The sequence below is a fragment of the Spermophilus citellus genome (genome assembly GCF_964194105.1).
Source record: "Spermophilus citellus genome assembly, chromosome: 3".
Lineage (NCBI taxonomy): Eukaryota > Metazoa > Chordata > Mammalia > Rodentia > Sciuridae > Spermophilus > Spermophilus citellus.
This window is the reverse complement of record NC_138184.1, coordinates 44067374-44082119: the sequence shown is the minus strand read 5'-3', so window position 1 is coordinate 44082119 and position 14746 is coordinate 44067374. Positions and strand designations below refer to the sequence as shown.

The 14746-nt window shown below is 35.6% G+C and overlaps 1 protein-coding gene across 9 annotated transcripts in view; it reads right to left on the bottom strand.

Moving 5' to 3' along the window:
- Positions 1-14746, bottom strand: part of TBC1D5 (TBC1 domain family member 5) — a 515818-nt gene that overhangs the window by 60415 nt on the left and 440657 nt on the right. For 8 of the 9 annotated variants that reach the window (XM_081287560.1, XM_081287556.1, XM_081287557.1 and 5 more), the window contains 2 exons: positions 13948-14013; positions 1696-1859 (listed from right to left, as the gene is read on the bottom strand). In XM_081287560.1, coding sequence (XP_081143686.1) covers positions 1696-1859; positions 13948-14013 — 230 coding nt within the window. The remainder of the gene's footprint in view (positions 1-1695; positions 1860-13947; positions 14014-14746) is intronic. The other variant, XM_081287559.1, reaches the window with a different exon arrangement.

The following is a 14746-nucleotide window of genomic DNA, read 5'->3' as shown; positions in this document are numbered from 1 at the left end:
CACCCCTTTTCCGGTAGGGTAGTTCCATAGTGGAATGTGCCTGATGCTCTGTTTTATGCTTCTCTGGAAATGAAACTTTCTGGTCTTCTACTTAAGTGGGGAAAGAAACTGGATTCTTTAAATACTTCCATGAATTATCATCCCTTCAGTTCTCTTTTCATCCTCATTCTCAGTTCCTGAGTTCCTGGAGGATTTCACAACCTAAATGCAGTTGCTTCTTGGGTTTTACTTACTGACATACTACTTGGTTACCAACTACTATTTGCTTTAAACAAACTTTTTTTTTCTGCTGTCTTTTCTTTTGTTTTCTTATTCTTTCAGGGTTAATCTTTAGCCTTATTTTCCTTAGGCTGGAGTTTTACAAGGGAGCAGAGTTAAATTGGTCACACTAAAGGTGCCATCTTTAAACAAAACTGTTCTATTGTGCTGTTTTTTAAATTATAGAATTACAGTTTCTAAATAAAAGGGATCTGAAGACAGCATGCAGTGAACTCTTCCCTTCAGAGAGCAAAGTACAGTCATGTGCTGCAAAGTGATGTTTTGGTCAATGAGGAACCCCAGTGATCCCATAGGATTATGTCAGTGATATCATAGCTATTTAGATGATATAAGTACATTCAATGATGTTCACAGAACAACAGAATGGCCTAATAATGTATTTCTCAGAACAGCCCCATCATTATGTGATGTATAACTATATATTATTTAATTTGCAGATGTAGTAGTTGAAATACCAGGAATCTGATTATCTTACTCAAGGACATCAAAAATCACATAGATAGATACCATATTATTTATTCTATATACTTTGAATTATCATCCCTGTAAGGTTTTGTAGTTCATTTTTCCCCCAAATATAGGTCCATTCCAATTATAGCTAGATCCTGTATTACTATTACAATGTCTCATCTTAAAGTGAGCATATGAGTTCATATTAGTATATCAGGTGTTGAACTAGCCATAAAATGTGGTTAAACAAAGTTTTATAAAGTTATTTTATAAAGATTTCAGATACCAGATTTTTAAAAAATATTTTTTAGTTGTTGATAAACCTTTATTTTATTTATTAATATGTGGTGCTAAGAATCCAAACAAGTGCTTCACACTTGCCAGGCAGGTGTGCTACCGCTGAGCCCCAGTCCCTGCCTACAAAACAAAATTTTTAAAGCAGTTGATATGCTTTAGGTATGTCCTATTGGGAAATGTATACAATGGATCTTACAGAGCAACTATCAAAACACTATAACTTAAATGTAGTTTATAGCTTTTTAAAAACAAATGGTAAGATAATTATTTTTAGTTTTTAAGAAATACTTACAATGGAAAAATTAGCTTGGTTTATTTCAAATGTCATAATCTCTCACTGATATAATGTTATTTGTTAAATTTCAGAAAAAAAATGGGTTTTGACAAAAATGCATTTTGCAGAGGACAGAAGGATAGTCCAGGGATTTGGGAAAGATTAAATTCATTTTTAATAATGCTACTTTTCCCCCCCGCTAATAAAGAACATAGCCTTAAAATATTACTAAATTATACTACTAAAACTAAGATACTTTTGATAAAATAATTTGTTTTAGTTCATGAAAGTTATAAGAGCTTTATAAAAATGGGCACCAGGGGAGCTTTTGTAAATGCAGCAATCTAGAGGAAAATGAAGAATAAAAACCAAATAAAGGGTCTTTAAATACTTACAGATTCTTTCCTGCCCATAGTTTTGCTGTGTGAGCGGGACCGGGAGATGTTGCTAAAAAAGGAATCTTTTTTAGTAGCAGATGAAGGTGGGGAGCCAGTGAATTCTCTTCCTCCAGGCAAACTCTCAATGCTTGGAGATGAACTGATGTTTTTAGAATTTTGCCCTGTAAAAGAAATTAAGTAGCAATAATGAAACTCGACTCTTTCAGTAAACTATTGAATCTACCACTTTTGATATATGGTCAATTATGACACCACAAACCCAACATAAAGATGCTGTGGAATTTTCAAATGGCATTTTTATGTATCAGCGTAACTGCCAATTTTTCTTTTTTGGTACTGGGGATTGAACTCAGGGGCACTTGATCACTGAGACACACCCTTAGCCCTATTTTGTATTTTATTTAGAAACAGGATGTCTCACTGAATTGTTTAGCACCTCACTTTTGCTAAGGCTGGCTTTGAACTTGAGATCCTCCTGTCTCAACCTCCAGAGCTGCTGGGATTATAGGCGTGGACCACTGTGACTGGCATAACTACCCATTTTTAAAACAATGAAGTACCACTATAGTTTCCTGTATGTAATCTGTGCTACACAGCTCATGCATATAATATTTTTTAAAACTTAAAAATTGAAAAACTATAGATCAATGGTTAAATTTATTTTCTCCTCACTAATGGAATAATTCCTTAACTATAGAAACAGAACCTATTATACTGTACATTAGTAAGATTAAAAAAATACACAATTTTCACCAAAGTTTTTTAGAAGAGACTCTTTTTCTTTTCTTGATTGCAGAACATATATATGGACTACTGGTTATGTACTACAGGAAATGGGACAGTCTGGTTCATAGGACCTCTTTCTAGATTGTGCCCTTGTTAGTATAAATGTGTCTGTGATCCCCTGAAATGCCTTTCTTCACTGAGAGAACCTGGACCCAGAGAGCTCCCTCAGACATGAACAATGGCTCTAGTATGTCCCACTGAGAGTGTGGGTTGGTGTAGAAGGCCACCATAATTGCACAATGGGAATACTCTCATAGGACATTAAAGGAACTTATTAATGATCTAGCCCATTAGCAACTGAAGGCCTAGAAAGTGTCAGATGCTTAATGGCTACTGGAAGAGAGGAGAAACTACAACTTTCAAAAATCTTACCCCTTATAGAGTTTACTTTTTAAGTGAGGGGACATGGTCAAATATATTAGTAAAACAGATATAATTTTATATGGTAGTAAGTGCTCTCAGAAACAAATCAAAGGAGATGTGAGTGCTAGAGGAAGGTGATGCAATTTTAAATAGAATGGTCAATCAAGGAAGGTGTCACTAAGAATTGAGGTACAATGACATCTGGACAGAAATTTGAAGAAAAGTGAAGTACCAGCTTTGTATAACATATGAAATAATAGCAAAGGCCCCAAGGCAGAACTTTGTGCAAGGAACAACAAAGTGGCCAGTGTGGCTAAAGCTAAGAGTGACAGGGATAGATAGGAGGTGAGGGTTGGGAGGAAGTAGGGGATCAGAATAGGTGTGGATTTGTGGACAATGCAACCACCTTTACTATGAGAATGGAAGCCATGGAACATCACTGTAGGATTTAGGAGAGGAGTGACATGACTTGACTTATATTTTAAAAGAATCATTTTGGCTGATGTGTTGAGAATAGAATTGGGGAGACAAGGGAAAGGGAGACAAAGGCAAAAATCAGGGAAACCAATTTTTGCTACTTCAGGTACCAACACTAATCACAGCTTGGTGGAAAGAAGTGTTCAGATTCTGGACAAAACTGACTGGATTTGTTAGGGGTACAAGAGGGAGAAAGGAGGCAAGTTTAACTTCAAATTTTTGATCTAAGCAAGAAGTATAGTAGTGTTGCTACTTATTAATGGAGGAGGAAGGTTTTAGCAATACAATCAGTAGTTCAGTTGTAGACCTGTTGAGCTGTGATACCTAATCTTATATTCAAAATAAAGAGTAAGAAATTCCTTATGAGTAAGGAATGAATCTGGCTTTTAGGGGAGAAGGATGAGCTAGTAAGATAAATTTGAAAGTCTGGCATATGACATATAGACTGTATTTAAGCCATGAGGTCCTCAACAGATGTGAAGGGCACAGAGAAACAGGGGTTAGAACCCCAAATGGGTCTGTTGGGGTGACTCAAAATGGGGTAGGGAGGAAGGGCAGGGGAAGAAGAGTACCTTTGCATAGGGAAGAGGGGTGGGAAATAAAGGGAGGGAGAAGGGGAATTACATGGATGGTGGAAGAAGACCCTCATCATTATACAAAACACATGCATAAAGATGTGAGAAAGAAAGAAAGAAAAAGAATATCGTTACCTTAGATTAGGTAGAGAGAAGTGATGGGAGGGGAGGGGTTGGGAGGATAGGAAGGATAGTAGAATGAAACAGACATTACTATTACTGTGTGTATATATGTGACTGCATGACCAATATGATTCTGCAACCGGTACACTCAGAAAAATGAGAAATTATATCCCATCTGATTCAAATGTATGATATGTCAAGGTCATCGTACTGTCATGTGTAACTAATTAAAACAAAAACAAAATAAAAATGAAATATACTAAAAAAATAAAATTCATCATGATAAAACAAAACAAAACAAAACAAAACAAAACCGGGTCCCCTCAGAAATGTGGAGGTTTAAAAGTAAGGGACAGAAAGTGGCAAATAATTATGTACTCCTAGTTTTCTGTACCTGGTCTCAAGGCTAGCCCATGGAAGCCTCCTCTGTATTAGATACTAGGGGTTCAGACTGAGTTTCTATCTACCAAGAGTTCAGAATTTAGGGACAAGGGGACAAATGATAAACCAGGAATGATGAAAGAATGTTCTTTCTCAGGAGAGAGCAACTGCCTCTCTCTTGGCTGAGAGGAGAAAGTCAAGGCACATTTCACACAGAGGGGTGACAGACTTGGAAGTGCTACTATGTCCCCTTTAAGGAAACACTTGCTGCCTCAAGAAATACAGTTAGCCGGCTGCCTCTAGTTGTTAGGTTGTCTAGGACCTACTTCAGATTTTGAACCAAATCCATGCTCTTCTCAGTGTGGCTCCTAGCTAGTGACTGGAAGCTAGGACCACCCAGTTCCACCCAACACAGAATTCTTCTGGTAGGAAACCTTAGCTGCAGATTTCCCTATCCAGTTGATGGAGACATGTGGTAGGTCTTCATTATAGACTGACACTCCCTCTGCCCAGTCCTGTTTTCTCCTCTTTTCTTTCACCAATGTTATTCCCAATTACACTCTTTGTACTCCTAACTCCATCTCAGCGGCAGCTTCCTGAAGAATCAAAACTGTTAATAAGTGATACCAGAGCTGAGCCTTCAAAGATAGTGGAGGACCTTTGGGGTTAGGAAAGGACAGGGAAGAACAGGGCCCATTGTCTAGAAGCATTTTATTCTTATGTCAGAGCCTAGAATATGAAAATTCTACCCTGGCCTTCACTTTTTCCCTTCCTTACTCTGACTCCATGTCTCCCACCTACCTCCAGGGCTATAGGCCTTAACTTCTCTGTGTTACATGTTCATTGCAATAATCTCTACAGCCTAGGGTCTGAGAACACTGAGATAAAAAGTATGTCAGGAGGGCTGGGGATATAGCTCAGTTGAATGCACAAAGCTCTGAGTTCAATCCCCAGCACCCCCCCCACACCCCCCCAAAAAGATCTCAGGAACCACCTAATAATTTATACCATTAACACACAAACATTCTCACTGCAAATAGGTTAAATATGAAAGCTACCTTTTAAGAAATAACAGATTTACATCTGCCTTTTAAAAAGTGTATATTTCAGTAATTTTTAGTATAGAGATGCATGACCATTACCACTAATTTTAGAACAATTTCATAACCCCAAAATTAAACTCCATGCTCATTAGCAATTATTCCCCCTTCCCATAATCCTTGGCCACCATTAATCTACTTCCTAACTCTTTTTTGCCTTTTCTGAACATGTCATAAAATTGAATAATATATTGCCCTCTGTGACCACATATACTTTCGAGGTTCACTCATGTAATGGCACGTATCAGGACTTCACTTTCCTTTATATTGCCAAATAATACACCATATTTGGTTGATTCATTAATCAGCTGATGGACTGCTTATATCTGTTTCTTGGCTATAATGCATAGTACTGCTATGAACATTGGTATGTAAGTTTTTGTGTGGAGCTATGTTATCACTTCTCCGAGGAAGACACCTAGGAGTGAAACTGCTAAATCAATATGGCAACTCTATAAGAAACTGCCAAACTCTTTAAAATCTGGCTACACCTTTTTATATTTTCATCAGCATTGTATAAGGATTCTAACTTCTTCACATCTTTGTCAACACTCATTACCAGTTGTCTTTTTAATTTAGCCATCCCAGCGGGTGTGAAATAGTATCTCATTGTGATTTGATTTGCAATTTCCCAATTACTAATGATGTGCTTATTAGACACTGGCATATGTTCTTTGGAGAAATATTTATTCCAATCTTTTATCCATTTTAGAAATTGAGGTATTTGTCTTTATCACTGAGGTTTAAGTTCCTTATCAAATATGTGATTTTAAAAAATTATCCCATTCTGTGCTTTGTTTTTACTTTGTTAATATTGTCCTTTGAATCCTAAGTTTCAATTGGATGAAATCCCATTTACCTGCTTTTTCTTCTTTTCTTGCTTGTGTTTACACCTAAGATACCACTGCCTAGTCCAAGATCATGAAGATTTACTCCCAAGTTTTCTTCTAGTTCTAGTTATAATTCTTACGTTTAAGTCTACAGTCCATTTTTGTATATGGTATTTGGAACTTTGTTCTTTCATGTGTGCATTTCCAGTTTCCCCAGCACCATTTGAAAAACAGATTGCAGTTTGGATGGTTTGAGAACCCTGGCTGAAAACCAGTTTACCACAAAAAATAAACATTTATTTCTATACTATATACATATACATTTATGCTAGTATCACACGATATGGATTACTATAGCTATATAATCAATTTTGAAATCAAGATATGGGAATTCTTGATCTCTGTTCTTTTTTCAAGATTGTTTGGGGGGGGGGTGCTTTGCATTTCCTATGAATTTTAGGATGAGTTTTTTTTTTTATTTTGCCCCCAAAGTACTGGGATTTTGAAAAGAATTATGATAAATATTTATTAATTTGGTTAGTGTTGTGATTTTAACAATATCAGATAAGTAAAAAACTTTTAAATTGTCTTTTATAATTACCTAGTTACTTTTATTAATATTCTTTATCTTCATGCAAATTTTAATTTACATCTAGCATCCTGTTGTTTTAGTTGAAGGATTTCCTTCACTATGGCAGATTTGCTAATAATGAATGCTCTAAGCTTTTATTTATCTGTGACTATCCTAATTTGTCTGTTTTCAATACTGGGGATTGAACCCAGGGGCACTCTACCACGAGCTGTATCCCCAACATTCTTTATGTTTCATTTTAAGACAGGGTCTCACTAAGATGTCCAGGCTGGCCTTGAACTTGCAATCCTCCTGCCTTACTTTCCTGAGTTGCTGGAATTATACATATGTGTGTCACCACACTTGGCAAGAGAGGTACATCTTTAGGCAGTTGCTTATTTCTAAAAGGTAAGTTTATATGAGTGTGAATGCTATACCTAAGTATATGTGCATTTTAAATGATTCTGGATTGTCTTCTCCTAGGATTTTGACAAATTATAAGCCAGCTAAGAAATCTTAAATGTCCATCATTTTTACAGACTGAATATGATATTTTATGTGAGTATGTGTGTGTGTATATGTGTAAATATATCATGACATGATAATTATATATAATTATATATTATCTATTCATCTACTTATTTATTTGGCTAAGTGGATTGAGGGGGGACTTTACTGTGCTAGCTTGAAGTTTTCAGATAACCAGTGAGGCTGGGTACCCTTTATAATTATTTATAGACTGTTTCAAGGCCCTATGTGAATTGTCTCTGCTTATTTTACTTTTCAAAAATAGTTTGGAGTTTCCTTCTAAAATTTGGAAATGAGTGTGTGTGTGTGTGTTTTTCCTCTCATGGCTTCTGTTTTTAAAGTCCTGCTTAAGAAGGCATGTCTTTCCCTAAGATGAATATTGAGATAAAATTTAGGTACTTTATATAAATTATATATAAATTATTTTTTTCTTTTATAAATTTCTCATTGCTCCTCTCTTCCTTAAGCCAATGGTTTCACTGCCTCTAGAGGTGGTGGAAGATAGAGCTAAACTAACAGGAAAGTTTGCTCAGCTCTGAATGCCAAATTACTTTTAAAAGTCCACAGAACAAAAGACCTACATCTCTATTAAACAGTGAATCTATATTACCAAACTACCTAAATTTGTGTTAATTTTTGTCAGCAAGAGAAAACTGTACAGATTTTCAGCTTGTTATGTTGTATGCAGTACTTTCATAATAAAACACCCTTCCTCTGTATTTTTAATTACATCATAATTCTGATTTTGTATATTTTAACATTTCTCCCTCTTTTTGGAGACAAGGTCTAAGTTGCCCAGGCTGGCCTCAAACTTGCAATCATTCTGCCTCAGCTTCCCAAATCATTGGGATTAAAAGTATGCTATCACACCTGGCTATCTCATTCATTTCTGATCAGACTTACTGAATGTTACTGTAATTTAAAAAGTATCACCTTTTGGTTTCATTGATGTAACAAGTTATAAGTGTTGTTAAATCTCTCATCCTTACTCATCCCTTTACTTTTTTATCAGATGTATTTTGATGTTCTTGTTCTATTTTACTGAATCATATACTTTGAAAATTATTTCACTGTCTTTCTTATTTTCAAAAAATTGCATTTCCTCTATTATTTTATCTCAATCTTTCAGGACTTTTGTTTTTGGTTTTCTTGTTACCACAGACTTCTAAAACATTTGAAATTTTTGTTTTTGATTTATTTATTAATTAAAGAGTTAGAATAACAATTTTACATTTATAGTGGTGGGATATGTGGGGGCAGGTGGGAATTTGGTTTGTTGGTAGACCTGAATTCTTTCAGGTCCCCAAGATGTCTGCTTTATATTCCTGTTTGAATGCTAGTTTGGCTGAAAATAAGATTCTAGCTCAAGACAATTTTCTTGCAAAACTTTGGAAATAAACTCAAATGTCTCCAGGCCCTCAGCTTTGCTGAAGAGAAATTTGATGTCTATCTGATGTTGTCTTGGAAACAAGACTCTTTTTGGTTCTCTCTGGAAACCTTAAGTTTTCTCCTCATCCTGAAGTTCTATAAGTTTTCTGTGGAGCTCCTATAGAAGGGTCTTTTTAACTTTTATCTTACTTGTCAGATTTTTTTTTAACTCTATGCCAATATCTTCCTTCAGCTCTGGGAAATTCTCTTCATTACTCCTTTGACTACTGTACTCTACTCATAATCTCTAGACTCTCAATATTTGACATTATAGTTCAAGTACTGAGTTAATCTAAAATTCCAGGTAGATTCATTTAAATTTTGTTTACCCTTGGAAAATGTTTCAATTTTGTGAACTATTATAACTTTTTTTTTTCATTTTCTTCCAAAATGATATAAGTAATTATATCTAACAAATCTTAAAAAATTTTTAGTTGCCTTGGATATTTTCTAAAATTAAGGGGACTCATAAGCAAACATGTATTTTTAGAATATCAGAAACAATAATTAAGAAAAGACAGAGGTGTTGGTTGGGTTCCTTCATAATTTAATTCCCAAAACCAGAGAAAACATAAAACACATAATGGTGCTACCATTACACCTACTACCTAAGCAGGTAGCAGCCTAGAACCCTTATTATGGGACAAGTGCTGGGAATAAGGTCCCGCAACAAACCTTAAGTAGTTGCTCTTATTCCCTCTTTACCAGTAAGAGGTTAAGCAACCTTCCCAGGATGCTTGACAAGGCAGTGATGGAGCCAGCATTCAAACTCAAACCCATCCTAGGCAAAGCTACACTACCCTAGAAAGGACAGTGCCAAGTGGGCTGTGGCAAATATGATCTAAAATTAAAGAATGGAATGAGGACTTTTGAAAGTACAGACCAAATTCTGACCTTGTTTTCAGTCCAAAAGCAACTCACTATTCCATGTATTTGGAATAGATATTCCATAAAAATGCATTTTCTAGCTAATTCATGCTTCCCAGAAGTCATTTTACATATAACACATTCCTCTGCCTTAAAGTGATTATACCAAACGCAATAGAACCATACGTTCTGCTTCAGGATCATTACTTGTCATACCTATCAGAGTAGCTAGCAGAGTGTCCCCCAGAAGGAATGTTGCTGTTGCCGTTGCTGGTCTCTTGCTTCACTCCTGTGAACAGAACTGTCTCTTTCTTGTCTTACTGTGTCCTATTCCTGTTGACTTGGCCTCCCCTTTCTTGTCCTATCAAATTTCTGCTTATTATCTATATTGGAACATTTCTATTACATTTTATCTTGATAGTCCAAAGGGGAAGTCATATTCAGGCAAGTGAGATCTTACCAAAGGGGAAGTCATATTCAGGCAAGTGAGCTCTTACCAAATTAATGTGACTCCCATGTTACTCCTCAATTTCAGTCACCGCCCCCCACTGGAAGGAATCATAAGAAACTTAGCAATGGTTCCTTGGGGAAGTGGGCTGGCAGAAAGAGGTAAGAGGAGAAAGTGAAGGGCCCTTTCCCTTCTTTAATATCTTCAATTAATTGGGCTTACTTAATGTTGTATGCATTTTTAGTTTTACCTTAAGAATATCAACAGTGGTTACCTGAAGAGGGAGACTGACCCCCCCACCTCCCACATTTTTTTTAGTTGTAGTTGGACACAATACTTTTATTTTATTTATTTATTTTTATCTGATGCTGAGGATCAAACCCAGCGCCTTGCACGCTCTAGGCGAGTGCTCTACCGCTGAGCCACAACCCCAACCCTTCCCCCATTTTTTGTATTAAAAAAACAATGTGACAAGTACAATATTGATACCTCTCTGTGCATCACACCCATAATATAAATACATACATATAAGTATAAATTCAAAATTCTTTTTAAAAACATAACATTGCTATGGTAATTACTTAAGAAATTTAAACTAATTTTAATAAAACCCCAAGTAGTTAAGTATCAAAAAAACAAATTCTGTCATGGTCACGTGTGTGTGTGTGTGTGTGTGTGTGTGTGTGTGTGTGTGTAACTATAACTTACATTTCAGGATATAAAATGAAATTTTCCAATACTTTTCTAAAAATTACTTATTGACCTACACTGTGAAATCTCACTTTACACTTTTTCCCTAAAAAATTATAACCCAATAACCATTGTATATTAAAAGGCAAAGGTCCCAATATCAAATTTCATTAAGACTATAATCAGACCAGGCGTGATGGTGCATGCTTGTAATCCCAGTGGCTTGTGAGGCAGAGGCCAGAGGATTGAAAGTTCAAAGCCAGCCTCAGCAATTTAGGAAGGTACTAAGCAATTCCGCGAGACCCTGTCTCTAGTAAAATACAAAATAGGGCTAGAGATGTGGCTCAGTGGTCAAGTGCCCTGAGTTCAATCCCTGGTAAACTACCCCCCACCCTGCCCCCCCCCCCAAAAAAAAGACTACAATCAAAGAACCTCTGTTAAGTATTGGTACTTATTTCTTCAAATTTATTTTATTACTTTGAAAAAAGACAGTTTGGGAAAGCCTATTATTTAGGCTAAATTTCCCTGAAATTATAGTAAAGTATCTACACATAAGGGACTATGTAACAGGTTTGGCATTCCTGATGACATTTTCCAACTTCTAATATTATTGATGCTATTCAGTATAGATAGTTGATTTTTGTTGGGGCCATAAACTGTTTTGGTTTCTATTTCCTCTCACTTTTTGGCACTCTCCAGGAAGTATATTGAGCATAAGGAAATATGCATCCAAATCAGGATGGGTGTCACCTCACTCTCTCAGTTCTGTCACTTATCATCACAGACTGAGAACTCTTTATTTGGGACTCATAAAGTAGCTGGAATTGTCTCTATCATGCTGATATGATCTCTGTCAGAGTGTGCAGGCAGAGGGGATTCTGAACAGGTATTCAGCAAAAAAGAGATGGTTTTTGCCTGTAGGCTTGACAGGGGTCATCTAAAGCAAAGGTAATAGCCCAAGACAGCTGGTTGAAGCTGTAGGAAGCCAAGGGGCTAATGAAAACAGAGCTTGGCACGTAGTAGGTACTTAGAAAATACTTGTTAGATATATGCATGAAATGATTCTACTTATATAACACAAGTTATTTGAACAAAATGATATAACATTCTTCTTCAATATATTGTTTTTAAAACATAATATTCCTCATGTGGCTCTGGTCTGCAGGAAAAAATGAAATGAACAATAGCATAGAAGCAGAAATCAGAATAAGCAAGCCAACCCTCAGCTTCCTCTGTCCACAGGTATAAACTGACTTCAAAGCCCACATCTTGTAGAGAAACCAAAAACCTTCGCTGTAGCAATTAACTGTGGGATAATAAAACATGTGATAAAAAAGTTGTCTTTGGGGGTCCAGAATTTAATTTTAGGAAATGAATTTAACTCCTGTGAATTTTCTCCATATCAGATGATCAATTTAATATCTACCCAAGAACCATAATTGACAAGGCTAAAGATAAATCATATGGACATTATCTCTCTTTTCTATTGTCCATGCTAGTAACCTTTTATCATCATAACCTTTTATCATCAAGATCACTTTAGCAGATAGCCAATCCCAAAAAACCAAATGCTGAATGTTTTCTTTGATATAAGGAGGTTGATTCATAATGGGATAGGAGCAGAAGCATGGGAAGAATAGATGAACTCTAGATAGGGCAGAGACATTTGAGGGGAAGGGAGGGGGCATGGAGTAATTAATGATGGTGGAATGTGATGGACATTACTATCCAAAGTACATGTATGAAGACATGAATTGGTGTGAATATACTATATATACACCAAGATATATGAAAAATAGTGCTCTATATTTGTAATAAAACTTGTAATGCATTCTGCTGTCATATAAATAAAAAATTTTACATTATAAAAAAAATTCACTTTAGCAGACACCAAGAAGAGTCAACAGCTCTTCATGGAATCCCTGAGCTAGCTCTTAAAGGTCATCTGGTTCAATTACCAAAATACAGCCAGAAACTATCTGTCAATCAGAGAACTATATATAGAAGTGAAAGCATACTGTTTTATTGCCACAGTATAGTTTTTTTAAAAATCCAAGCCAATACATCAATTATTTCTTGATCCCAATCCATTTTTTGCTGTTAATTTATTAAAATGAATATTATGAGGACATATCACTATCAGAACAGTATCTTAATACTATTAGCATGACTATTTTATGTGAATGTTTTAAATTAAGCAAAACATAAGACTATTAATACTGTATTGCTATTATCTTAGTCTGAATTTAAAGGGAAGATTCTTTTAGTTAGTATAGGTATCCACTTAATAAAGAAACCCTCTCTATGACATATTTCATCTACAAGACTACATAATAAAAGATTAATGCAGCAACCTTAAATATTTTTATGTTTTAAAATCTCACAGGAAGTGCTGAAAATGGGATTACCAATTTCATTTATTTCTTCAACTGTTTTTTCTTCATATTGCACAAATGGATATGATGGCAAATGTTCTCTTTTTTTATGTTAAACTGTGGCTAAGTAGTGTATATAAAAAATTTGCCATACCATATTTTGTGTTAATACAATTCATTATATAAAGGCTATACTTAAAAACATTTACAAAAACACGTTGTAATTCTTTTATGTAAAATATAAGTATCTCAGGCTAATCATAGAACATCTCAAAACTAGTATGTCAAATACTGTCACCAAGTACCTTTGCAGCAATAAGAACACCTTGATATCAGCTTCTCTACAAAGTATAATGTTAAAATAACCAAAACATACAGATGGAATCATATTTTTCAAATAAAGAGGCTTGTGTACACTTCAATAGAAAACTCACATCAGAGTCTGTTTCAACATCAACAAGCTATGGGACAGGAAAGGGGACTTTTGTTCTACACAACAGTGCCACTCAGTGGTTAAACAATGATAGTGGACCGATAAACATGAACGAACTGTGGACAAGAGGAAAAATTGAGTTTTGGAGTAGGGAATGATAATACTGTAGGGGGAGGAAGGGAGAGAGAGAGGGAGAGAATGGTGGGGGGGAGAGGTAGAGAGAGAGAGAGACAGACAGACACACACACACAAAATGTTGCTATGGTAACTGTACCTTGGAGGTCAGTTAGAGTCTGGACAGGAACAGAAACCTGAGCATCGCTTCCTGTAACTATATCGCCTGGATTTCATAAGAAAAAATAATTAGATTCCATAGAGAAGAAATAAGAAACTTTTCTTTCATACTCAATGTTGTAATATTTTATCAATTACTAAAAATATAGCACAAGCTTAGAAAAATTAATATAAAATATTTTCAAGGAAAAAATAGTACTAGGGACTAAACCCAAGAGTGCTTTTTCACTGAGATTCATTCCAGTGTTTTTTATTTTTACCTTGAGACAGGATTTAACTAAGTTGCCCAGAGAGGTCCTGAACTCAGAACCCTCCTGCATCAGCTTCCAGAGTAGCTGGAATCAGGGTGTGCACCAACCATGCCCAGTTTAAGGAAATACATTTTTTTGTTTCGTTTTGGTACTAGGGATTGAACCCAGGGGCACTTAACCATTGAGCCACATCACCAGTCCTTTCTAAGAAAAATATTTTATTTAGAGACAGGGTCTCGCTGAATTGCTCAGGCCTCATTAAGTTGCTGAGGCTGGCTTTGAACTCTGGATCCTCCTGCCTTACCTCCCAAATTGTTGGAATTACAGGCATGTGTCACCATGCCCGACAGGAAACAAATTTTTAAAAGAGTGTTTCCTAGTAAGTTTTTGTTTGTATTTCCCAAAAGAAAAGTGAACAAGTCTATTATAATAGACTATAATACAGGAAACTTTCACTAATCAAAAGATTTTGCTACGCAGAGTTCATTGTGATTATTTATACATTCTTTTTTTAAAAAACTTTGAATC